Below are 26017 nucleotides of genomic sequence, written 5' to 3'. Positions count from 1 at the left end.
AGTCCAATTTAATCTCAAATACCTTTACAAGATATGCAAGAAAAAAAGAAGAACGAGAGCCACATGTAACTAACCAACTTATATTACAATCTTTGTCTTCATAATATGGAAACTTATGAAAGAAGAGGCTGTAAGTACATATTTTTGCTGATAATTGCTACTCTGAAATTCACAATGGCAATACCCAAATATGAACTCAATGGTCTATTCAAAGTTATAATACCTAAATAATTGTTTCAGTACAACTAATGGTAAAATTTTCATCCGGAAGGTTTATCAGAAGCATTAGTTCCAGGTCTACAAAGAGAAAGATTGCCGCTTGAAAAATTTTGAAACTGAAAGCTAGCAACCCATGATTATAATTGTGCATCATTTTGATGATTTAATGTGAACTTATGATTCATATCACAAGTATCTAACATGTTCTCTGCCATTTTTTTAGAGGTTTCAGAACAGAACTCGAACTGAAAATGAGAAGATACTGTTTTTGATTTTCGCAAATAATTCTTCCAAGGTTTTACATATCATTTATCAGTTTCTTTCAAGAAAAGAAAGGACCCTTGTCACGTAGACCACATAATAAGCAGGGCATTTCACGGTAAAATGTACAAATTCTTCCTTTCCCACACAAACGTGACATTGGAAATCACCGTAAAACCACCCAAACAGCTCTTGGACATATCTGCTTGATGAGAATGGTTGCAAGTGAAAGTATAAAGAAAGAGTCAAACTTCTAGAAAAATTAACAAATGTACCCAACCAACAAGGCTAGAACCACTTGGAACTTTGCTATGAGATCCAACTACACCTGAAAGCAATTTTTGAATCGTCATACGTGCTTCTTTCCATGCAGGCCTTCCCATCGCAAGAAACATATTGAGAGATGGCTGATGATTTAAAAAATAATGTTAGCAACAGTTGCTAGAAACACTCTACATACATTATGTTAAATCAGTTCCACTAATGTAGATGAGCGGTAGAACAAATAAAAGACTTCACGGGACAGTGTAAAGACACCATAGCCAAGATACCAACAAAAGCAATAGCGACTACCATCTGACAAGATGGTGTGCTAATTTTTGCTAATGTATAAGAGCTGCTGCTTTTTGCTAATGTCTAAGACCAGGTGTTGTCCTCAGCATACAGAATATGAGGTCACAAACGGCAAAAAGCACAATTCTAGATTATGTGTGAAAGTTAAGAGAGCTTTGATGCATTAAACATTTTAAATTATGTCATAACAAGGTGAAAGTAATTGTAAGCATTGAACCACCGTTACAAGTTCCTACAGAAATATCCACACAGCTTTTCTTTTTATTTCTTTAAAACGGCTCTCACATCGGACATGTCAATGCATAAGAATAGAAGTTCACATGAGCACCACAGCCAGAGGCACCCTTGACTCTGTGAAAGATCATAACTCATACCCACTTGACTGCCTTAACTCTTAAGCCAACTAGTGAGTTCTTGTCGCCAAGATCACATGCATGCTCCCACGAAGAAAACCATTCTCTTATGACCTTCCCCTCTGCATCCATCACGCAGCCGTTAATACCTAGACGACTACCTTGGAGGAGGTCATCTCCTGATCAAATGAGACGCTATTCTATCAACAGTATTTCTTCTTAACCAGAAATTTCGTCACCGTGATTCAGATATCATCATCCCATCATCAAAATCATCCACCAGATTCACCTTAACCATGTTCTATGTCCCACTCACGAGTCACAAGCCAAGTGCTGGGAGGCTTCCTAAGAATCATTTCATTAAAGATGAAAATAAACCATGTGCAAATGCATCAATCTTTGCGATACGATTCAGGCGACCGGTCGCCCTTTCATCCGAAGAAGTGCGTAAAAAGTAACAATGAAAGAAAGGGAAAAGGAGAGGATAGACCTGGAAGAAGCATTGCGAGTTGCCGGAGAGGATGGGACCGGAGAAGAGGCCGGCAGCGGCGATCTCCGAGAGGTCGAGGACGAAATTGCCGATAGCGACGCCGGGACGGCCTTCCTTGTCATCGGCGGGTTTGAACACGCCGAAGGGCAGGTTCTCCAGCGGGAAGTGGGAGTCGGGATCGACATCCACGAAGGACCTCATCACCAACCTTCTTTCTTTTCCTCTTTCGTCGCCTTGTCTTCTCCGGCGATGCCGGCGGCGGCAGGAGCAGCAACAAGGAGGAGTTTCTAATTGCTACTTACCACTACTGCGGCTCCGCCACTCTCTGAGTCTTCAGCGTCATCATGTCCTTTATCCGCCAAGCGTCGTCGTATATACCGCGTTTCTGTTGCAAAGATTAGTGTCCAACCGCCTTCTCCTTCCTGGTCAAGGGTCGGACATAGACATCACGTGTATACTTTTCTATGAAAATTTTCACCAAAGGCCTCCTGTTTAGCCTATAAGTTTAGGACACGAATCGATTTCATGATTTTCTCAACAAGATCATCACATTGCAGATCATGTTATTTATTATAACATGGAGTAAATTATGAAATTGAAGTTACTTTTATCGCATTTCATAAAAAAATATTAGTTAAAGACTTCCAAAGCGGCACTATGTGTGTAACATAACAAAATTATATAAATATAACAATAAGTAAGTATTGAAGGGTTAGTATTAGTAATGTTTTCTTAGTGATGGTAACTTATATGTTTGTAGTAATAGCATCGTTTAAAATGAGAGCTTGCTCTAATTATCTGCAGTTTTTACAAAATAAAGTTTTTTATTGAAGAAATGCAAAATGACGGTCCATTTTCAAAATTATTAGCATAACGCAGGCCCCTCAAAGAAAACTACTAACTTCTGAATCGTTAAGATAGTTTCGCTTAAGGGCTGAACTTCTGATTATAATCTCAGGCACGGACCGGGTACTTCCCAATTTTTACATTAAACCTTTTTTAATGTGGCGAAAAGTCTCAAGTTAACATTTTTTTATAAACTAACGAAGGACGTCACTATTTCTTCTTCTCCTAAAAGACGAGATTTTCATTACAATGAAATAGGAAAAAAACAAAGGTAAATGTGTCATATGTCCGAAAAAGTGATTGAGCCATTTTGAAAAATCGTAACAAATAATTGGTTCATCAACACGTAATCTGTTTCATGGGATCAGCATAACAAAAACCAAAAAACTTGAAGCAGTCGATTTGAAATTAAAACAAAAACAGTGTTTGAAACAAAAAAAAAATGCCCCCCTTTAGTGGCTGACGGTGGTTGCAACTACGCCAAGATCGTGGTAGCTGAAGGCGCGGAAGCACTTTATCCGTTGGTCAACGGGTCGAATCCCAGCTAAGCACTCTCTCACTACAATATCGACCTCGGCAGTGTACTTTTTTTTTTTAAATAATGATACAAAATTCTTATATATCTGTTTTAAGAGAAGAGAACAGCTGTTCTCGCGTCTCTTGTCAGCTGCTCCATTGTTTGATTCTTTGTTTCAAAAGGAGTTATTGGCAAATAAAAGGTATTATATATATATATATATATATATATATATATATATATATATATATATATATATATATATATATATATAGAGAGAGTAACATATTTGCTAAAAACCGATTCACCGAAAAACCGATTTTAACTTTTAAGATAAAAACAAATTTGCACAAGTTAAAAGAGGTAACACTTATAAGAGTTAAACGAGTTACATAAGTTAACGCTTACACGAGTTCAACTAGTTAATGCTTATACAAATTAATGCCTAAACAAGGTAAATGAGTTAAACGAGTTGAGTCGAGCTCGAGCTAAATTTTTTTGAGCCGAGTCAAGCGACTTGACTCATGTGCAGCCCTACCCAAGGAATGGTGAGAACGGCAAATTCAGAATGCAGGAATGTAGTGTGCATTCCACTTTGTGTTTAATTTTGACGCTTCGAAATGGAACACTGCTACTCCGTTCTATTTTTTGAACAGTGATTCGAATATGCTCTTAGAGGATGTTTGATGCCCTTATTCAAACACGTTGAACATAATCACCACTGCCATGTTAAAGGAACAAGCCAAAAGGCGTGGTTTGCATTGTTTTTGCGTCAAGGACAGGGCAGAAACATATCACTCCAAAAACAAAATGGAGCATCGACTTTTTAAGAGGTCCGCTGATAAATTGTCAGAACTTATATAAGAACTTTATTCAAGGTTTTTAACTTGATGTTTCTTCTGCCTTTCTTCTTACCATTTTTTTACCATCTTTTGTAATATAAAACATAGTTGCAATCGGGTAACGAGTCAAGTTCTATACCAAATGTAACCGAATCACAAAGGACTAAGTTCTGGTTTTGGTGAATTGATTCAAGGCAAACCGATCCATTTTGGATTGCTTCTTTCACCACCAATCTAACTATTATATACCCAATATCACCAAGAAACAAAGTATTGTAGTTATTTATTAGAGATAAATTACTTTGACACATGTTGCTATTATTTTGTAGTTGAGTTCATAAACCATAGATTTTCTATTGTACATATATACTTGATACTTGTTATTTTACTTTATAGGTATATTCCACCTTTTCTATCACTTTGGAATAAAAATACATACCAAACAATTTATTATCACGTTTTGGAAGAGCCAGAAATCGTGTTCTTCTATGAACCACCTTTGCTTATCCACAAAATAAGTGTTTATTAAAAGAGTACATAGGAAGTCCTCTGTCGAAGCCAGTTGCCGACTATATGTCATTAAGCAAGACGATCGATTATCGCTCTACTCGATAACGAGTTTTCACTTGTTGTGACTCTATGCCCAATGGCTCATTGCATAAGCCAAATTAAACAGTCATGAGTCCTATGACTAAGAGTAGTATACCAGCTCCACTTTCTATGCTGCATGCAGTGGTCAAGCTAGGTATGGGCCAGTGTGACATGTCTCTCTAACACTCAAAGAACATTACTAGAATTAGAGATGTCAATGGATCAAATTCAAATCGAATAATACCTTAACTATACACCACTTTTTTGGTTATTCATATAACCTCTTAGCACAAAATTTCTGGCTCCAGTGCTTCGGATGGAGCAGCGATTACAAGCTGGTGAAGAGAATAGGAACCAAAGTCAGATTTATCTTTCTCTTTAACGCCAAACTCAAAGGTAGAGTTACAAGTAATTGATTGAGACACTAATACATTCAAAAAGTAGCTTTGAGCAAGGACTCAAGGGCATGAACCAGGTCTAGTAGGGGCAACCCACAAGGCTAGACTAACCCTCCAAAATTTCTTAACTAAGAATGTGCAAGACCTTGTGGGCAACTGCCACACGAGCCCACTTTTGGCTCCCTTGCTGTCCAAAACAACTTGTGAGATTATAGACTATGAATTTGAAATACTTTTACAAATACAAGAGATTAAACCCTGTCTCATTTAAATGCAAGGCTTCAAATTGGTCGCTTGTTCTGATTGAGAATGCTATTAAGATGCCCAATGGTCCAACGACGACCCAAAATGATCTTGAAATAAAAGGCTAGGCAAAGGAATGAGTTTACCATAATGTTGTACATACTTTTTTTTTAGAACCTTCAAACCGTCGGCTCACCAAAGGTTAACAATATACCGTTTGAAGAAGATTCAAACGCATCTATTCTCCCAACTTTTAGGGTTTTTGAATTGCATCAAGATCTAGGTACACCCCCTAATTCCCTTTACCTTTAGAGTTTTGAACTACATTAGAACCTGAGTAAGGTACAATACACCCATCAACTAGAGTGTCACACTAACATCTTTTACGATCCAAGAAATAAAGTAGCACTCATAAAAATCAAACATATGATGCCCCTTCTATATATCTACCTTGACAACCAATTATGTTATACTCGTTGAAGCTTAGAATCTTTAAACCTACATTTACCTAAACAAATAGAGCTTTAGTGTTGGGCATGTCAAACTTTTTTTTGCCTATTTTAGGGAAAATTTGGTGTTTGACTGTGCATGATATTGTAAAATGAAAATTTCAAAGCCAAAATACTTAACTTTGCACATAACAAAATAATGGTAATGTTGAAAAACGTACAATTGTTGTTTTGGTTCTTTAAAATAGCATTTCACTTGAAGTCTTTATTTGACAATCTCAACGAAAAATGCAAATCCAGTTTAAGTAATAAAAATGAAGCTATATTACTTACATGTTCAATGAAGGCTGAAAATAAGCTAGCACTACCAACTGGGGCCACAAGCGGATAGGATCCATAATCCAATCTAATTTAAACCTTAACTGGTTTATATCCTATCCATTTCGGATCCATATAGGTTGGGTCAGACGGTAACGCCTCCAAGCCGAACCGACCCGCCTATATCCGAAATTTCCGGCTCATCTTCCACACAGTCGCCAGTATCGTTTGGAGGAGGAGGAAGAAGAGGAATGTTGGCGGCAATGTCCGTGGCCAGTTGCCCCTCTGGTCCTCCTCCCCCTCCGGCCCTCGAAGCGGCCCTCGAAGCTGCAAGTGCCAGAGATCAAGCTTCAGTTGTGGGGGAGTACTGCTTCTCCCTTCATGTACTGCGCGTACTCCTCTGCAGAGCAGCAGAAGTAGCCGCAGCAGTGCTTCATGAACAGCTTGCAGTGCATGCAGTGTTTCTTCTTCAATAAGAAGTCGGCGCCACCGGACTCAGATTGACTCTGGTCTACAGCACGTCCCCCAGCGCCGCCGATGTTGCTACCATCTAGCTCCTTTTCTGAAATCAAAGCAACAGCATTCAATCAGAACGTACAGCTTCTAATGATCACGCCCGAAATTAACAAGAACAGATATCGAGTACAGGTGCACACTTAGTTTCTCATCATAAACTCGTGCAAGGACGAGGGAAAAGCATAGCGACAGGGCAACGAGAAGGATGAGCAAATTGTCTCTTCAATGCCATGCTTGATAAGCAGTAACCACTTCCACTACTAAAGCAAGCTACTACCCTTCTTCTGCTGCTCTCTATGATCCACTGATGGTGCAGAAACAGCCATGGCCGATGTATTTATAAAGCCAGCCCGGTGGATGGTTAGGTGGAGAAAAACAGGGTGGGCAAGTTGGCACAGCAGCTTCTTAGGTGTGTTTTATGACATTTATCGCTCAAATTGACAGCAGTAAGTGTTTGATACAAACGGTAGTTGGATACATTTAATCTTCTTCTCGGTAAGCTTTCGACTTCACGCCAACTGATGACCTCTCCTCGAGGGAAACTCGGGCTATTTTTTTCCTTTCCTTGTATATCTTGGTGAAAGCGTCAGAGGTTCGGCTGACAGACGGCATGTAATTGACCGGAGACGTCTGGAAGTCTTCTCCCTTCGTAAACGGTAAGCGCTTGAGTTTTTCTTTTCACCTTCCAGGTAAGCACGAGCTTCAACAACAACTGGTCCTAAAAGGCCCCTGCATTAATAATTTTTTTAAATATTTATTTTATTTATATATAGATAAATACAATATTTATTACAATTAATTATATTTAGTGTTTTAATTGCTCCATTGAACTCGAACCCGAGTTTCGAATGTCGGGCCGACCCGAGCTGGCTCCTTACCGGGCCAGGGCGATGACCAGGCTTACTATGCACCCATGATTTGGGTTGCATTGGGATGTAAGTGAGGTCTAATACATTCATTCTTATAATTAAAGAAATTATGGTTACTTACGAGAATCAAACACCTTACTAATTATTTAGTAAATCAAACGTCTTAAAGGAGCATTTCTTGATGTATTTTGAAAAAACAATGTAGAGAGAGAGAGAGAGAGAGAGAGAGAGAGAGAGAGAGATTGATCAAATAATTCCAAATTAGAAGCTTTTAAGTTGATAATTGAAATCCAAAGAGCCTTCATTTTTGAAAATTGAGATTCAAACAGTTTTTATTCTCAATAGTTGACGTCCAAATTCGATAATGGATCTGGATCAAAGGCATTTTGAAGGTAGGTAAACAAAGTCTTGGTTAGAACGAAAATTGAATGCTTCATATTGAGCTCTGGATTCACATGCACAATGGCTATAAAAAAAAGAGGAGATTTAGAACAAGATCCATAGTCATGGAATGGCATGGATTAGAATATTAAACTTGGATTTGAAATCCACGTCGAACATTAAATTATGATTTCAATTTGGAACGTACGCCAAACATAGATATGCGGAATCATATATCTATGGGCTTAAATTGCAAATTTGTTGTAATCAAATGCAGCAGCCGGAGATATAAGAGTCTCGTTCACGAGAGGCCCTTCTATACATCTCCTGGACTTCCACATGATATGAAGGAAAAAAAGAACGCGTCACAACAAAATCTGGAGGGCCATGCGAAAGCAACTAAGTGCAAGGATCAGAGGTGATTCAATCCATTTATGCCTCCTTTACATGACGAAAATCCATTTGGACTAGATATTTATGTCTCATATTCTATAATAATAAAAAAAATCCACCGCTCTTATAACATTAACATTTTGCTAGGAAAAAAAGTTAATAAAAATTCTATAAAACAATTCGAATTAATACTTGTTTCATGCTGAATTAGAATTTATAAAAGAGGTTTGATTTTTATCTCTGATCTAGCTGGTAGCCTGGGATGCATCAAATGCGTGTATATATATATATATATGAGGGCTCGAAGCTTTGTTATCACCGACCCGCTTTCACTTTTATGTCACATACGTTAAGAAAAGGCCGTGTGGTGACGATATAGAAATACTATTTCTGCTAAAAGTGGGGAAGAAAAAGTTTTGAAAGAGAATAAGTTTTCCATTGATTGATTGCCTAAACAATCGGAGGAACCGCCCTTACTTTAACAAGGCTCATTTTGGAGTACAACAATCCGTTAAAGCAAAAGCAAGATTTAAGTCACTGGTTTCATTTTCTCTGCTGATGGTGAAAAGAAGTTGAAAAGTCTGTATGCCTACATATCTCCTAGACTCCCACATGATATGAAGGCAAAGCGGATGCAATCATAGCAGAATCTTGAGGGTGATGAAGCAGCAGCTAAGTGCAAGGATCAGAAGCAGCAGCTAAGTGCAAGGATCAGAGGTGATTCAATCCATTTGTTGTCAATGGAAGTATACATAGCCGCTGTATGTGGGTTGATATCCTCAGATGATGCTTAAATCTCGCAATAAAATCTTCTACCCATCTGTTGAGTTCGCATGATCTCCAACTCTTCCTCCTCTTCTTCCACAGCCATGCGCTCGTAAGGCTGGGTGGTTGCTGCATGAAGCAGATGAGGGAGCGTCAGCATGCAGTCGTTTCTCTTTACGTATTCATCGGCCATAAACTTTGACTCCATCACCAGAATGGCGATGATGATGTTGGATATCAGGAACGCCATCAATTTGGGCCACAGGACGGATATTGGGGAAGAAGGCTTGCAAGAAAGAAGAAAGGATATCAACCCACATACAGTGGCTATGTAGACTTCCATTGACAACACATGGATTGAATCACCTCTGATCCTTGCACTTAGCTGCTGCTTCTGATCCTTGCACTTAGCTTCTGCTTCATCACCCTCAAGATTTTGTTGTGATTGCATCCGCTTTGCCTTCATATCATGTGGGAGTCTAGGAGATATGTAGGGATACAGACTTTTCAACTTCTTTTCACCATCAGCAGAGAAAATGAAAAAAAGAGGAATTTTGAGTCTTGTCATGGGCTATAGGATGACATACTATTCTTGCTGACCCAATACTTAGAGGAACAATATCAATCTCATATCAATCATTTTCATATCTAGAGCTTGTTAGAAACATAAACCCTACAATTGAACCTACAAAAAATGCATGTTCCGATATTAATGGCTCCCCAACTTTGATTTGTAACCATATATATCAGTACCCCTTGAAAAAAATGAAAAGTTAAATTGTTAGTGCCAAACCCCTTCGGTGCATTATTCCTCCAAGTCGTTGATATCTAGTTAGACAGGGTAGGAGTTAGAGCTAGATATAAAAGTTTGTTGGTAATGCAAAAGCAGCTAAGTGCAAGGATCGGAGGCGATTCAATCCAATATTTGTGCCTCCTTTGCTCATAAGCAGAAGCAGTATTGTAGATTTTGGCATCCAAAGGTCCACAATGATCACATCACCCACATCAAAACATCTCTCTGTATAAGCTTCGTGATCTCCTAATTTCTAAGTTTCTAAATGCACCATTTTTCGTATGGAGAAATTATTTGATCAATCAAAAGATATATAGTTTTAAAAAATGCTTTCGGTGAAAGTTGTCACAATTCTAGGGTTGGAGGGATGAACACACGATCCTGTGGTTTATATTGTCACACAAAACACGTATTATTTGAAAAAAACACGTATAATACCTGAGAAATTTTGCCGTATAAAATAACAACTAAACGCGTCTTTTTTAAAAACGCTAGAAAAGAAAAAAACGTACATTTTTTGCGTTTTTTTATATTTTTATTAATTTTTATTTTTGTATACTTTTCAGGATTTATTAACTGTTTTAAATTTTTTAAAAAACCAAGAATTTCTCAAGATATTTCCGAGATATACAACTTTACCGTAACCCGAAAAATTCATCGCCGTAAAATACCCGTACATGATATACATACCTTCCTCCAATCCAGTTTGTTGGTCTCTACATGATCAACTCAATGAAAGTCTACAGGGTAGCTGTATATGGTATATGATAACAACTTGTTCTCGCTTTCTTCCCCCTTGTCTATAAAGTAGCTGTATATGGTATAAAGATTCGATGCTCTCCAAGGGTCTAGCTCAGACCTCTGGTTTGGCGGATTCCTAATGAAAAATTTGAATGAATTATTCATGCTAAGTCATCGAACAAAACTTGCTACAAAGCTCATTGAATAAAAAAATATCAGTCTTAAAAAAAACATATAGGTAAAAAACGAAAAGACAAACCAATGCAAAAAAAAAAAAAAAAGATGGGTGCTTCATAACATTATAAACAACTTCTTCTTATTAAACAATGAGAAGAAGACACCATTGTATTGTACAAAGAAGAATGAGGCTTGCATTTTTATAGACAAAGAGCAGCATCTTCATATGGTGACTATAGATTCAAAAAATTAAAGTAAAATTTGTAGCAAATAAAGAAATTATAGATGTGCAACAATAAAACTTTATATGCCTTCACTTTTTGGCAGACCAATTGGCTTTTATATGTTAATTTTATTTTCGTACTTTATGCAAAGAAAGTATGCATTTGACGAAAACGATTGGCATGCAGGAGGAGGAGATGATTTTATTTCTCTATTATCTTCATAATCTATTGACTAAATCTTTGAATATGACAAAATCTAGTTTCACAACATATCATAGAGCAATAGAAATTGGAATTAATGGCCCCTAAACTGCCCGTTTCTTTTTCTTTTTTCTTTTTTTTATTTTTTTTTCTCTCTCCCCAGCTTTCCTTGCCTTGCCCAACTCCCTCCCTCCCTCTTAGGAAAGATCTATTCTAGACCAAGCTTTTTGATGGTAGATAATTTTTGAGTTTTGATTCTTAAGTTGTATATTTGCTGTACAGTTCTTCTACTTTATTCCAATAACAGGTCGGAGCATCATTTCCCAACACATGGTTTTTATATTTTTAGATCTAAAATGAGACTGAACTTTAAAAATATATGATAAAACCTCGGATCTTGTTAGATTTGATATTTAGTTTATAAAGATTAGGATCTGAATCTAAGTCTGATCCAAGTGCCAGTGTACAAAATCCAGGTAAGCCAAATCTGATAAAGGATGGACCCATGTGAATCCGAACCATATATGTTCTTAGCGACGCGTTTTCATGCATAGTATAGTTACCCTTAGCTCACACTGGAAAAAACTTTTTGTAAATATAAAAAATGAAAACAAAAAAAGTAAAAAGATTATGAAAGACATTTCTTTTTAACAAATTACCAAAATGTCCTTCTCTCCTTTGCTCCATATCATCATGCGCAGGCACTCAAAAGTAAAAAGTTTTTTTATTTTCAAGAATTGACTTCTAAATAGGATTATGGCCGGATCTGGATCAAAGGCATGTTGAACGTAGGTAATGAAAGTCTTGGTTGGAATGAAGACCCAGATAGAGTTGATTACTAGATCATCGATAGGGGGGAAATTGATTGAATTTATCTTTAAATCATTGAAACTGATTTAAATTTCATTAGAAATAAAATTGACACGGGCTCCAGATTCAAGTCACATCCAAAGAGAATTGATCGATCGGGTGAGGCTGTGACTGTGAATCCCCTCCATTAGGAAAAGGGACCTTAAATCCAGATATAAGAGGGCTCAGAGCTTGAAAGGATCGGTCCAAATCCAAATCCAAATTTGGCATGATTTTGGTTATACAATGCGGCCGGTGATGAGAAATTTATATCGGTGAAAAGATTCACCGCTATATGTCGCCGGTGGTGTGTTATTTTTTGCTAAGCTGCTGCTTTTTGCTAATGTCCCACTCACGAGTCACAAGCCAAGCGCTGGGAAGCTTCCTAAGAATCATTTCATTAGTGATGAAAATAAACCATGTCCAAATACATCAATCTTTGCGATGAAATTCAAGCGACCGGTCGCCCTTTCATCCGAAGAAGTGCGTAACAGAGTAGCAATGAAAAAAAGGGAAAAGGAGAGGATAGACCTGGAAGAAGCATTGGGAGTTGCCGGAGAGGATGGGACCGGAGAAGAGGCCGGCAGCGGCGATCTCCGAGAGGTCGAGGACGAAATTGCCGATAGCGACGCCGGGACGGCCTTCCTTGTCATCGGCGGGTTTGAACACGCCGAAGGGCAGGTTCTCCAGCGGGAAGTGGGAGTCGGGATCGACATCCACGAAAGACCTCATCACCATTTTTCCTCCTTCTTTCTTTTCCTCTTTCCTCGCCTTGTCTTCTCCGGCGATGCCGGCGGCGGCAGGAGCAGCAACAAGGAGGAGTTTCTAATTTCTACTTGCTACTTACCACTACTGCGGCTCCGCCACTCTCTGAGTCTTCAGCGTCATCATGTCCTTTATCCGCCAAGCGTCTTCGTATATACCGCGTTTCTGTTGCAAAGATTAGTGTCCAACCGCCTTCTCCTTCCTGGTCAAGGGTCGGACATAGACATCACGTGTATTCTCTTCCATGAAAAATTTCACCTAAGGCCTCCTGTTTAGCCTATAAGTTTATGAAACGAATCGATTTCATGATTTTCTCACCAAGATCATCACAACATTGCAGATCATGTGATTTATTATAAGAAGATAAAATGTTATAAGTCGTCGACAGTAAAATGTTGTGAAATGAAAGCCAATTTTATCTCAATTCACAAAAAAAATGTCAGCTAAAAACTTGGTATTCAAATTTTGTTGGAGGAGAACTCATTCATGGATTTTTACTTCCAAAGCCGCACTATGTACATAACATAACAAAATTATGTAAATATAAAAATAAGTAAATATTGAAGGGCTGGTAATGTTTTCTTAACGATGGGAACTTATATGTTTGTAGTAATAGCGTCGTTTAGAATGAGAACTTGCCCCAATTATCTGCAGTTTTTACAAAATAAAGTTTTCTATTAAAAAATTGCAAAATGACGGTCCTTTTTCAAAATTATTGGCATAACGAAGGCCCCCGAAAGAAAACTACTAACTTCTGAATGTTAAGATAGTTTCGCTTAAGGGCTGAACTTCTGAGTATAATCTCAGGCACGGACCGGATACCTCATATTTTTTACGTTAAACCTTTTTTAAACGAAGGGCGTCACTTTTTCTTCTTCTCATAAAAGCCGAGATTTAAATTACGATGAAATAGGGAAAAAAAAAGATTAAACGTGTCATATGTCCGAAAATAGTGATTGAGTCATTTTGAAAAATAGTAACAAATAATTGGTTCATCAACATGTAATATGTTTCATGGGATCGGTATAACAAAAACAAAAAAACTTGAAGCAGTCGATTTGAAATTCTGACAAAAACAGTCTTTGAAACAAAAAAAAGAAAAAATCCTCCTCCCCCCCTTCGGTGGCTGACGGTGGTTGCACCTACGCCAAGATCGTGGTAGCTGAAGGCGCGGAAGCACTTTACCCGCTGGTCAACGGGTCGAATCCTCTCTCTCTCTCTCTCTCTCTCTCTCTCTCTATATATATATATATATATATATATATATATATATATATATATATATATATATATATATATATATATATATATATATATATATATATATATATATATATATATATATATATATATATAGAGAGAGAGAGAGAGAGAGAGAGAGAGAGAGAGAGAGAGAAAGAAAGATGTAAAGAACGGTAGAATAAGTCTTAAAGACATAACCTCCTTGCCCTTGACTAATGGTACCTAGCATTCTATCCCAAGGATAGGGCTGCACAACTAGTTGAACCAATTTGAGATCGACCCAAACTCGCTCAAAAAAGCCCGGTTTGTGCTTGACTTATTTATAAACAACCGAGATTGAACTTACAAATATACTCATCAAGTTCGAGTTTTAGGAACTTGACTCGTTTATACTCGACTCTACTCGCATCGGTACTCTATGTAATATTGCCAAAAACCGTTCACTGAATCACATTTTAACTTTTAGGATAAAAGCAAATTTTCATAAGTTACATGTGTTGAACGTGTTTGAATATGGGCATCCAACATCCTCTAAGAAAAATCAAACACAAATGTGGAGTAAATACTTACACGAGTTAAACAAGTTACATGAGTTAAGGTTGACAAGAGTTAAACTAGCTAATGTTTACACGAGTTAATGTTTAATCGACTTAAATGGGTTAAACGAGTCGAGTTCGAGCATGATTTTGTGTAATTAAGTCAAGCTCTAGGTTGTTATAAGGAGTTCGACTTTAGTTCGAGCCGAGCTCGAGCTCGAGTTTTTTGAGCCTAGTTGAGCTCGAGCTGGCTCGTGTGCAGCCCTGCCAAAGAATGGTGAGAACGGCAAATTGATAATGTAGGAACGTAGTGTCATGTGCACCTTGCAAGTGCCACACGAGCCCACTTTTGGCTCAGCTGCTATCCTAAACAACTTGTGAGGTTACACATCTATGAATTTGAAATACTTTTACAAATACATGGAATTAAACCCTTTCCCATTTAAATGCAAGGCTTCAAATTGGTCACTTGTTCTGATTGGGAATGCAATTAGGATGCCCAATGGTTGGATGATGATCCAAAATGATCTTGAAATAAATGGCTAGGCAAAGGAATGCGTTTGCCATAATATTGTAGATAATTTTTCTTAGAACCTTTAAACCGTTGGTTGAGCAAGAGGTTAATAATTTAGAGTCCAAAGAAGATTCAAACTGCCCCATTCCCCTTACCATTTGATGCAGTGGAAATACGGACTTGAAAAGAAGTTTCCATAAACTTATTTCAGGAATTAAAGAAATGGAAACAAAATTCAAATTTTCAAAATCTCTTTGTGTTTGTTGCACTTGAGTTTATGTTCTAAGAAATAAATTTCTCAATTTGATAAGAATGAGAAAGAAAAAAACAAAATAGTTGGATTAAGCATTGCTTGAGAACCCAACATCTACCCCTTGAGATGGAAAGAAGTATATGGAAAAAACTTTGGAAAACCAACCCAATGTTTACTTTTTTTTTTCATCCCAAGTTTGATGTGCAAGAAAAATTTTCAAAAATTTGAATTTTATTTACATGGCTAGAGGATATTGGTCCTTAAGGTTTTGAACTACATCAGGACTTGGGTATGCCCCTATTCTCTTACATTTAGGGTTTTGAACTGTATTAATACTTAGGTAGGATACGATACAACCAACCATCAACTAAATTGTCATGCTCGCACCTTTTATCATAAAAAAAAGTAGCACTCATGAAAATCAAACATGTGATGCCCCTTCTACATATCCACCTACCCAACTAATTAGATATACTCGTTGAAGCTTAGAACCTTAAAACCTACATCTTCCTAAACAGATAGAGCTTTGGCGTTTGTGTTCGTTAGCTATGGCATGTCAAACTTTTGCTTGATATTGTAAATGTTGAACAAAGCAGAGTTGTTGTTTTGGTTATTTAAAATAGCAGTTCACTTCAAGTCTTTATTTGACAATCTCAAGTTTAAGTAATAAAAATCAAGCTATATTAATTACATGTTCAATCAAGGCTGAAAATAAGCTAGCCCTACCAACTGGGGCCACAAGCGGATAGGATCCATAATCCAATCTAATTTAAACCTTAACTGCTTTATATCCGATCCATTTCGGATCCGTATAGGTTGGGTCAGAACGCCTCCAAGCCGAACCGACCCGCCTATATCCGAAATTTCGGGCTCATCTTCCACACAGTCGCCGGTATCGTTCGGAGGAGGAGGAAGAAGAGGAAACAGAGGAATGTTGGCGGCAATGTCCGTGGCCAGTTGCCCCTCTGGTCCTCCTCCCCCTCCGGCCCTCGAAGCAGCGTCGCCGCCAGAGCTCCACCAGTTCATCAGGCACCCGCCTTGGAGGAGCGTCGGTGCCAGGAGTCAGGGGAAGGGGGTAGCGGCCCGGGCGACGAAGGAGAAGGGGCCTGGTTTCCTGACGGCACTGAACAGGGCGATGGAGGAGGAGGAGTACAGGAAGGCGAGGGCAGAGGTGCAGAGGAAGGGCATCGAGGTGGAGGGCGTCATGGTGGAGGGTATCTCCGTCGGCGGCCACGAGACGTGCGTGGTGGTGCCCAGCCTCAACGTGGCCTTCGACATCGGCCGCTGCCCTCAAAGAGCTGTCCACCAGGACTTCCTCTTCATCACCCATGCTCATCTCGACCACATTGTGAGTCGCCCTTTTCGCTCCCATTTTCCTGCTGCTCCTTTCCCTATCATCTTCATCTCTCTTCCAATTTCGTGTTAAGGGCCCATATACAGAGAACCAAAGTATCAAATCACTACTCTCCACCATCCATTTCTGGGAAATATTCTGCGCGTGGTGCAGGGGAAGAACGTAATACATCAATATAAAGCCTAAGGAATGTTGTCGCGTTAATTTCGTAACAACGCTTTTTTATTGAAAATATCGTGTTTGTTTGGGTTATGAGTCCGATACTACTTGTAATGTGCTGTCAACGCAATACTATGGAGATTTTAGAGAATCCTGTACAACCCGAATCCGGTTAGCAGTTCGGCAGTACGCAGCCATATGGAACCTTTTTGAAGTGCATGCTTAGGCCGAGAATGTTCACGAATTGCTATTAATCTTCAGTGGTTATGCACTAGTTAACTGGTTAGTCATTGATAAAATTAAAGAGGTTGTGAATTGTGAATGGTGTTAAAGATGAAGATTTTGGATCAAGCCTGCCATTCTGTAAGCTTTTCCATGGACTTGTCCTAGTTAAGGCATGGTGGCTCGGGCTCGACAGGGGGTATTCCTCTTAAAGAGGCATAGCCATTAAGGTGATCTGTTTCTTGAAGAGTTTCTATTGGGAGTTCGTCATCATTTAAAAAGAAAGTCTATTTGATAAGATTTCGAACTCCAAAATGCAATTGATTAAAGGTACTGTGGTTGATTTCTTCCTGCAAAACTTGTAGACCTTTCATGGTCAAGCAGTTACCAGAAAAAGCCTGGGTCCCCTCTCTAAAATTTGCTTTTTCGCTTCTGCATTGCTTCTTGCTTTGCATCACTTTTACTAAAACCCATTGATACAATATTATACATTGCTTTCTCTCCCCCAATCGACTGTGTTTGTCAAGTACTTTTCAAGCATTCGCCAAACTATATCAAGGGCAGCAGGGAGATCATCTCCCTTGGTGGAATCAAACCAATCTTAGGGGAGAAATTTTTATGTGATTTTATCCATTTTAATCTGGTTGAAGAATAGTTGTATATGCTTGCTGATATTTTTTTAATTTTTCTTGGGTTCCCTTAAGCAGGTTTTTCGAGCTTGTTGCTCAAGCTACAGTTTCTCAGTTCATGTGTAGCTGTGAAATTGTTGTTTCTCGCTCTTGCTCCCTAATCACTTTCCGACTCCACCTTACCCTACTAAGTGGAAAAATTGAATCCACCGATTGAAGATTGTAAAAATTGTAAACAAGAAACAGTATTTCGGTTTTTTATTCTCTTCTCTGAATTGTGTTCTTTGCAGGGTGGATTACCAATGTATCTTGCTACACGGGCACTTTACAACTTGAAGCCTCCAACTGTGTTCGTGCCACCCTGCATTAAAAATGATGTTGAGAAATTGCTAGACATTCACAGGTCCATGAGTCAGGTGGAACTAAAGTTGGATTTGATTGCATTAGATGTGGGTGAGTTTGCTACTTTGATTTTTCTACTGTTTCTACTTCTAATTCTTTTCTTTAAAATAAAAGGGCAAATATTTTCATTTGTAGGGGAAACCTATGAAATAAGAAACGATCTGGTTGCTAGACCATTCAAAACTTACCACGTTATTCCTAGTCAGGTGTTCCATCTTATTCTTTTACTTCTTTTTCTGTTTTTAAATTAAGTTTTCCTGGGTTTGCGGTTTGCTTTGATGGTCACTGCTTAATTCAATGAGTAGTATAATTTGTTTTATTGTTTTGTTTAGGGATATGTCATTTACTCAGTTAGGCGCAAGCTGAAGAAGATGTATGCTCATCTTAAAGGAGATAAGATAAAAAATTTGAAGCTTTCTGGGGTTGAGGTTTGTCAGTTTGCTTGTTTTCTGAAATTGAATGTACAATTCTGTGTACTATCAGGTCATTTTTTTTGGCTTTCGCACAAGATTTTATAACTCTTGGATTTTCTTCTAGATTACAGACACAATACTGTCCCCAGAGGTTGCCTTCACAGGAGATACAACAAGTGATTTTATGCTAGAGCCAAGAAATGCAGATGCTCTTCGAGCAAAGATTCTTATAACTGAGGTACGTGTATGAATCCAAGGAGTGTAACATTGATATACCTTCAGATATCCTGGTCTTTGGCCTCAAAAATTAACAAGGCAAATGTTGGTCATGTGCTTCATGGTCACAGCTAAGGTTAAACACAACCAAGCCTAAACTAGGCCTGTTTAAGCTTGGCTTGTTTCCTCTTATACAAGCTGGAACAGAATTGAACATTGCTGGATAAAACTTGGCTAAGCTGGACTATCTTCTCATGGCACTATTTGAATAATTATTGCATTTTTTTCACTTTCTTATACCTGTTATTATTGTTTTTTAAAATTTTCTATCTGTTTGGATAACTGATTAGTCATCCTTTATGTATATATTTTCCATAGGCGACCTTTCTTGATGATGACATTAGCATTGAACATGCACGACAGCATGGCCACACTCATCTATCTGAGGTGAGTTTCGTTGGTTGTGCAGAAGGTTCTTAAATGCTTTATTTGGGTGCCTCTGCATGAGTTGTGATATATTATTGCACTACAAGATCCTGCAAGTTATTAACATATTGCTGCAAAAAATTCAGATTATATTTTTTGTTCAGAAAATTTTGCATTCTTGCTCAAATATGTGATTCTGCATTATGTAACTGAGATTGTTGAAGTCATCTTTTCATATGGGATATTCCAAGTAAATTTGTATGTATGAAGCTGTGAGAGGGTGTGGCATACTAGGGCAGTGCTGAACATTAGGCAGGGGCCTGAAGGTTTGAACCTCATGGGCACCCACCCCTTGTGGTCGAGTGACAATGTCTGCTGACCTAGGTTATGGTTTCCGTTAGTAGAACCGGCAAAAAAAAAAAAGAAAATTGCATGCATATTTTGCAACGTTGGATTGGTTTTCTGCCTGATCCAGCTCCTTTTGATGAATATTGACATATGAAACTTAACCTTGTGATATTGTAGAAGCCTCCTGGGCCTTTTGAGTTCTTTGGGGGTGTAAGAATATTGCAGAGCAGCCAACGTAGTCATTGAGCATTTGGAACTCTGGAGTTAGCATCTGAAATGAGTTGGGGACAAGAAATAAATCACACCAACATGATACTGGCTTAATGAATATTTAGTATATGGACATCTGACTGAGTTGGGACTAGAAAATATGGCGCCCATTTGTATTAAGCACATCTATCGATGGGGTCATTTTAGTCTTCCAAGTTATACAATGCCATATTTGTTAATGTACTTGCCAAAACCAAGTAGATGATTGCCTTTATGTGGAAAATTGTAATCAAGGGTCAAGCATGCCCTGGTACAGCGTATAAGTAGCAGCTATAGTTGCAAGTTGCAACAATAGAGCTGCTGTACTTTGAATGAGTAGCTTCTCCTCAAGCTCCATGTCTCTTAACACCTTTCTGTTTCTTTTGTATTTTTCTCATAGCAACCAGCAACTCACTGATACCATGCCAACAAATTGTTGGCATGAATTTTTGGTTGTGGATTATATGCCGATGAAGGCAATAATAAAAGAGCTGGTCACTTGGACCATTTGACATAATTCTGTTCCTGTTTAGACCATTGGATTGTGGTTGCATTGCCAAAATGGCTCTGAACTGTCACACTAAAAAGAACAGTTACTGATGGCTGTTCCTCTTGGTTCTGGATTTTATGTTCCAAGGATTTTAATCTTTTGCTTCTTAATGATCCTACTGATGAAAACCTTTGACATCTTGATTCTTATAGTATCTTATTAATGATTTGGAAGAGACTCCAGTTGAATGCTTGATTGCTTTAGAGGTATGAAAAAACAGGACAGGGAGCTACAGAGGCATGGATTAGTTATTTCATAGAGGATGATATGAAACCTGGAAAAGAAGGAGGCATGGAGTGTCTTTCTGAACTGATGGAGCTATTGTGGTTCTGATGGTTTTATTCTTGTTTATTCTGTCTGCTTCGCTATGTCACATGGATGTGGGGTGCGGGTTGGGGGTGCGGCAATTTTTCAAAAAAGTTTAGGTGCAGGTGCAGCGAGGATGTATATATATGTGTGTATATATATGTATATAAGTCATTTATTACATAGCTATTTTAGCTGTTTAGTAATCTTATTTATCTATAATTTTTGTGTTAGAGATAGTTTCATTATGTGCTCATTTAAAATGATCAGTTTTGACCTGGTTCGGCTGACTGAACCGGAAGTGCTGTGTCTGAGAATCACCAGTACTAGTACCAGCGTCAACATGGATGTGACACGGGTGTGGCAGCCATTTAGAAGCACCCATGTGACGTAGCTGCTTGGGCTGGCTTTTATCTGAACTCCTGAGGAAATAGGATGGGCCTCTTTATTGAGCAGATAATAGTGCTCCGAAAGTTTCAGTTTTTTCTTTTTCTTCCAATAGTTTCTTCACAGTCAGGGCTGTCTAACAATCTTTTTGTGCCCTTTTCCAGCGTTTAAGAATTTCTGACCGTACATGCATTTACCTTTTGACCATTTCACCAGGCATCATGATTAGGTCAATATTTTCCCCATCTCTACATAGAGTTGGAAAACTACGGAGGCAAATTGTGAGCAAGCAGATGGATGAAGAACTTTGCAATATCTTCATTATTTTTTCATGCAATGTCTAGCCTTCGGTCTTTCTCGATATTCACATTGTTAATTGTTACTGTTTCATTCCGGTGTAGATCACCAACTGGGCAAAATCTTTTCAAGTTAGAATTTAGTTATCTTAATTGGGTTAGTCTCTATCCCTTTCGGTTACTAATGCTTAACCTTGCATGATGGTTTCACCTGAAGAATACTTAGTCGTGTGCAGCTGTTAACACGTTCTTGAGTATCATGATCTTGTTATCGACTTTCTTATCCGTTTTCAGATTTTAACCCTCCTAGAGTATATAATGACTAAACGTTGGGTTGAAGCTGCAGATTATTGGGAACGCTCAGTGGTTAAGGAACAAGGCAATAGTGCTCACACATTTCTCATCGAGATACAAAATGGAGGTGATTATATTATTGATCTCTCCTAGACATGAATGCATTATTTATCATATTTGTGGGCTTAATTTTTCGGGTGTTTTACAGGATATTCGTGAAGCAGTAGCAAAACTGCAGCCGAGGTTGTCGGCGAAGGTTGTCGCTCTGACAGAAGGATTCAGATCCATGTATAATTAACATGTAAATATCTATTGCTCTTATCAATTTAAGTGAAATTTTGGTAGTCCTATTTCAGTTTCCTTTAATCATGAGATGTGATCACGATTACACCACCTTGTCCATGAAAAAGGTCTATCTTATCTAAGCAAAACCCCACAAGGGAAATTGGTTGTGCAGACGGACCCCTCCTGCATCTTTGATTAACCTCGTGCAGGAAAAATGCATCTCTTTCTTTATCCAAATAATTCATTGGTCTTCCTCGATGGACTGGTATATGTATGTCTAAACCTAGGTTCTTGGAGATAGAAGTGTAGGACATAATGGGCTACTTTTTTGGGGGTTTTATACGAACAACTAGAACAAGATATGAGAAATATGCTGTTCTTGGGTTGAAGAGGTTTACAAGCCTGAAAATCATATGGTTTTTTTGATATAAATTGGACACTTGTTTTCTTTTTTTTTTTTTTTTTGGGTGAATCACCACCTATCTGATAAACTACATCAAATTGACACGCTCAACTTTCCTTTTAATTTTCAAACAGCCGCCTCTCATTGAAAAATGTAAAGATACATGCATAGTTATTTCTAACAAATAAAATTTTAAAAGCTCATCCCTCGTTGGACAATGAGGGTTCTTTCAATGTCGCCGTCCAATTACAAGGTTCTTCGTCTCCCGACAAGGACTGAGGCTTTGTGGGAACAAGACTGATGGGGACCCGCGAGCTCTCCCTGTCCAGTGGGGTTGATTTTATTTTTTAAATTTCTCTTTTTTCAGAGGTAATTTTTATTTAGAAATGTAATTTCGTAATTCATTCATTTATTTTAATGTTCTCTGCTTCAGAATTAGAGGGAAAAATCGAGCACTTAGTTTGATATTTTTCTCGAGATGGGTCATTGTTTATTATCTGCCCAGTTGTTCAGAGATCTTTTGTAGATTTTTCTTTGTTCAATTATTCAGAAGCATTTCTGTGTACTCTACAACAACACACTCCAACTTGAAAACAGTTTACATTTGCAAAACTAATTGTATGGACGGTCCCTGTTTGATGTCCCAGTCCAAAACAAGATAAAGAATAATCATTCAATATATATATATTCAAAGGTTAGCTAAAAAATTAGGACCATTGTTCTTGAACTCATTATTGGATAAGACTTACACGTCGCAAAAGCATGTTTTTCATTTTTCATATTTTAAGTTTCAAACATGGAGATAACATCCATGCAACTAGTTTGGCCAAAAAAATGTATCTGCAACTCGCATATTCAGCTAAATTGCATCGATTTAATTGTACGAGTTATTCTTGCTTTATTTATTTACGTCTTTAGTTATTTCACCTTCACAAGAAAGAAATATTTGGTCATGGAAAGGCCACCATCAAGCTAAATGAAGTGTGCAAAATAAATGTCACCATTGTTTTTTCCAAATTATTTCTTCAATGGTGAGAAAATTTTCTCTTTCTGGGTGAGTGAGAGAAAATCCTACTGCCTAAGTGAGAGCCAACGCCTTCCCCTTAGTGCTTAGGTTGGAGCCAGCGCTGCACATTAACTAGTGCATCACTTCCCTTCCGTTCACACAAGAGGTGTAGACGGCCATGCTACTCGAACCAGTGACCGGCCACCTATAGCAAATGCGCCAACACCCTTGGGAAGAAAAAAAAAATTGTTTTCAGGCCCATGCAGGTGTCAAATTATGATTCCAGGTAGGCCCCTACCTTTACGAATTAAATAATAGACATGAACATTGCCAAATTATCACTACGATGTGTGGCTTTGTTGAAACTCTTAAATGTCACTGCAGTTGTGAAATTCAAACACTGAGGTTTCATTTTGTTCTCCCTAATTCGGACCGAGTGGGCCAAACAAGACAACTATGACTCTAGCAAGTAGGCCATAAAATATGAGAACAAAACAAAACACATTGATTATGGCAATAGCGAGGATCTAATAGGTCCGTTTGTTTCGTGAACGGTAGGAGAACTTTGGAGAGGGATTAAGTCCACCTTCCTACACCTAGGTGGCGTTTGATTCAGTAGCGGAGATACATGGGAGCTGGTGTAGGCAAAACCCATCAAATTTCTTTTATAAGAGTTCTTTCAAGTTTTCAACTATATATTGATTTTTATATATTGGTGCCCCTTGCACCAAAGATGGAGTAGATTCATATAACACTAGTTCACATTCCATATAACACTAGTTCACATTCCATGAATCTGCCCCCGTTTTTAGGGCAACTTCATGGAATACTCACAAAGTGTCCATGCTGTCAAACAACCCCTTAAAACATGAAAACTTTTAAAATAATGCCCCTTAACCTAAAGATTCTAGCCCCGCTACCGGTTTGATTACATTGTATATATCTCATATATAAGGTGACATGAGATCTTGGGATCTTATATTTCAAGATTTTAGTTTCTTGATTTTGTTTTATTTTTTCACAAGGATCTTCTTTACTTTGATTAAAGAGTGAAGAATTATGACATAAATGTAATCCTTGCATCTTCAATCCATGGATCTGAGGTCGCGATCCTCCCCATTTGACAAGAGATTGGCGCATTTAAGGGACAAAAAAGTTCTTAGATTTGCAAATTGTTAGGACCATGAGTTTAATCAAACACTGGTTTTAGTTTGTAACAGTTCTAGAAAGACTGGAATTCTTGTAAGACTACTAGGAAAACCTTGGGGGTTGTTTGGCAGTTGGAACATTTAGTGGGTGTTCTATGAACATACCACAAAGATTAGAGTAAATTTATGAAATACTAGAATCATGAAAAAAAAATTAGAGCAGATTCATGAAACATTCACAAAGTGTTCTATTTGCCAAAAGACAGAATACCCAGTTTTGACTTACTCACTGGTGTCGTTGCCGCACTCGATCAGACTGCACAGTGGCCTCGGCCTGCTCATACATGCACACAACTCAATGCTTAGATCCCTGAGTTTGAGAAACCACATTCCTGCGAGCACCACTTCATTTCATCACACTGGATGCCATGAACATGCATAGGTCAGAACCACTCTGTCTCATATGAATCCAGCCATATTGGCTTGATAGGTGTTGCTGAATCATTCTTTGGCAGCGCTCTTTGAAGCCACCAGTTTTAGATTTCAGTTGGCTTGTTTTAACGTGGGTGCATAATGATCCACTGTTTCAGATCCTGCCGGTCCATAAGAACTCCGTCATGGTCCCGCCTCAAGAAAAGAAGACATAGCTGCAAAAAATATTTGACACCCACTTGAAATTTTCATTTCCCAGTTGCAGTGAACTTTGAATAATTAGTTGTTGACTTCTTTAACGACGCATAATATGTGAAATTAAGCACTTGATGTTCTATAGCAAATAAATATGTGAAATAACTTTTTAGCTTGTTAGCTTGTTTATTTGATTTTTGAAAGTCGATAGTACTTCGTATAATTAATCGCTTGGCCATAGGGACAACAATAGATCGGATTTGGACTAAATATTTGACTGAACTGTTTCAAAAAAGTCCAATCTGAGAAGAAACAAAACATCCAATTAAAAAATTGAATCATATATTGGCATTTAAGGAATGACATGTGATAAAAAATAGATATCCAATTGGATTTAGTTTTAAATAAATATCTCATATCCAATATCTATATTGAAATCAGTTCTTAACGTATTTGTACTGCCGGTTGGATTTGGTTGTGTTTTTAAAAGTTGGATCAGAATTAGATGTGAATTTAAAAGTTGGATTTAAATACCACATTCAAATATGATGCATATTTTTTTATTTGTATTTAAATATGAACTTTATTAATCCAAATGTATGAAGATAAATAGTACATTCATTTCAAATCCTACATCCTATATGGCCGTTTGGCAACAAGAATATCTTATAACTGTTTCATGAATGTAACTCAAAGATTGAGGCAAAGTGTTCCATGATCATTGAATTGACTAAGTTAAATTAACTAAGTTGTTCATGTTTTACTAGTACTCCTGCTGAATACCCAAATAAGAAAAGTCACTTTTCCTTTTAAACACCAACTTTTCAAAATGGCAGGACTCATCATTGGGTAAGCACGGGAAATATTTCATCTTATTTGCCAAATCTAGTGGTATAAAGAAAAAAATGAATCAAAGATACTATAATTTTTTTTTATAAAAACATTGCATTGTTAAAACACATATTCTTAAATTATAAG

General features: G+C 37.9%; 2 protein-coding genes across 3 annotated transcripts in view; one reads left to right on the top strand and one right to left on the bottom strand.

Annotated features, from left to right (window-relative positions):
* Nucleotides 1-12782, bottom strand: part of LOC116258158 (fumarylacetoacetase) — a 33256-nt gene extending 20474 nt beyond the window's left edge. The window contains exons 1-2 of one of the 2 annotated variants that reach the window (XM_031635307.2): nt 12541-12782; nt 809-887 (exon numbers count right to left, since the gene is read on the bottom strand). In XM_031635307.2, coding sequence (XP_031491167.1) covers nt 809-887; nt 12541-12747 — 286 coding nt within the window. In that variant the 5' untranslated portion in view covers nt 12748-12782. Of the gene's footprint in view, nt 1-808; nt 888-1896; nt 2289-12540 lie in introns of those variants that run through there. The other variant, XM_031635309.2, reaches the window with a different exon arrangement.
* Nucleotides 12783-16167: 3385 nt separating this feature from the next.
* On the top strand, nt 16168-21920 carry LOC116257094 (tRNase Z TRZ2, chloroplastic-like). The gene is made up of 8 exons (XM_031633710.2): nt 16168-16667; nt 17974-18136; nt 18221-18291; nt 18418-18513; nt 18623-18736; nt 19093-19161; nt 21623-21697; nt 21779-21920. The coding sequence occupies exons 1-8, from the start codon at nt 16251-16253 to the stop codon at nt 21866-21868; spliced, it is 1095 nt and encodes a 364-aa protein (XP_031489570.1). The 5' UTR covers nt 16168-16250; the 3' UTR covers nt 21869-21920.
* Nucleotides 21921-26017: the final 4097 nt, after the last annotated feature.

The sequence above is a fragment of the Nymphaea colorata genome, chromosome 7 (genome assembly GCF_008831285.2).
Source record: "Nymphaea colorata isolate Beijing-Zhang1983 chromosome 7, ASM883128v2, whole genome shotgun sequence".
NCBI lineage: Eukaryota > Viridiplantae > Streptophyta > Magnoliopsida > Nymphaeales > Nymphaeaceae > Nymphaea > Nymphaea colorata.
This window is presented reverse-complemented; position numbering and strand designations above follow the sequence as displayed.

What these genes read in the sequence shown, in the direction of transcription:
- LOC116257094 (XM_031633710.2), top strand. Translation starts at nt 16,251, where the DNA reads ATGTTGGCGGCAATGTCCGTGGCCAGTTGCCCCTCTGGTCCTCCTCCC. An exon ending in ATGCTCATCTCGACCACATT is followed by an intron (nt 16,668 to 17,973) that starts GTGAGTCGCCCT and finishes TGTTCTTTGCAG; the next exon opens with GGTGGATTACCAATGTATCT. An exon ending in TGAAGCTTTCTGGGGTTGAG is followed by an intron (nt 18,514 to 18,622) that starts GTTTGTCAGTTT and finishes ATTTTCTTCTAG; the next exon opens with ATTACAGACACAATACTGTC.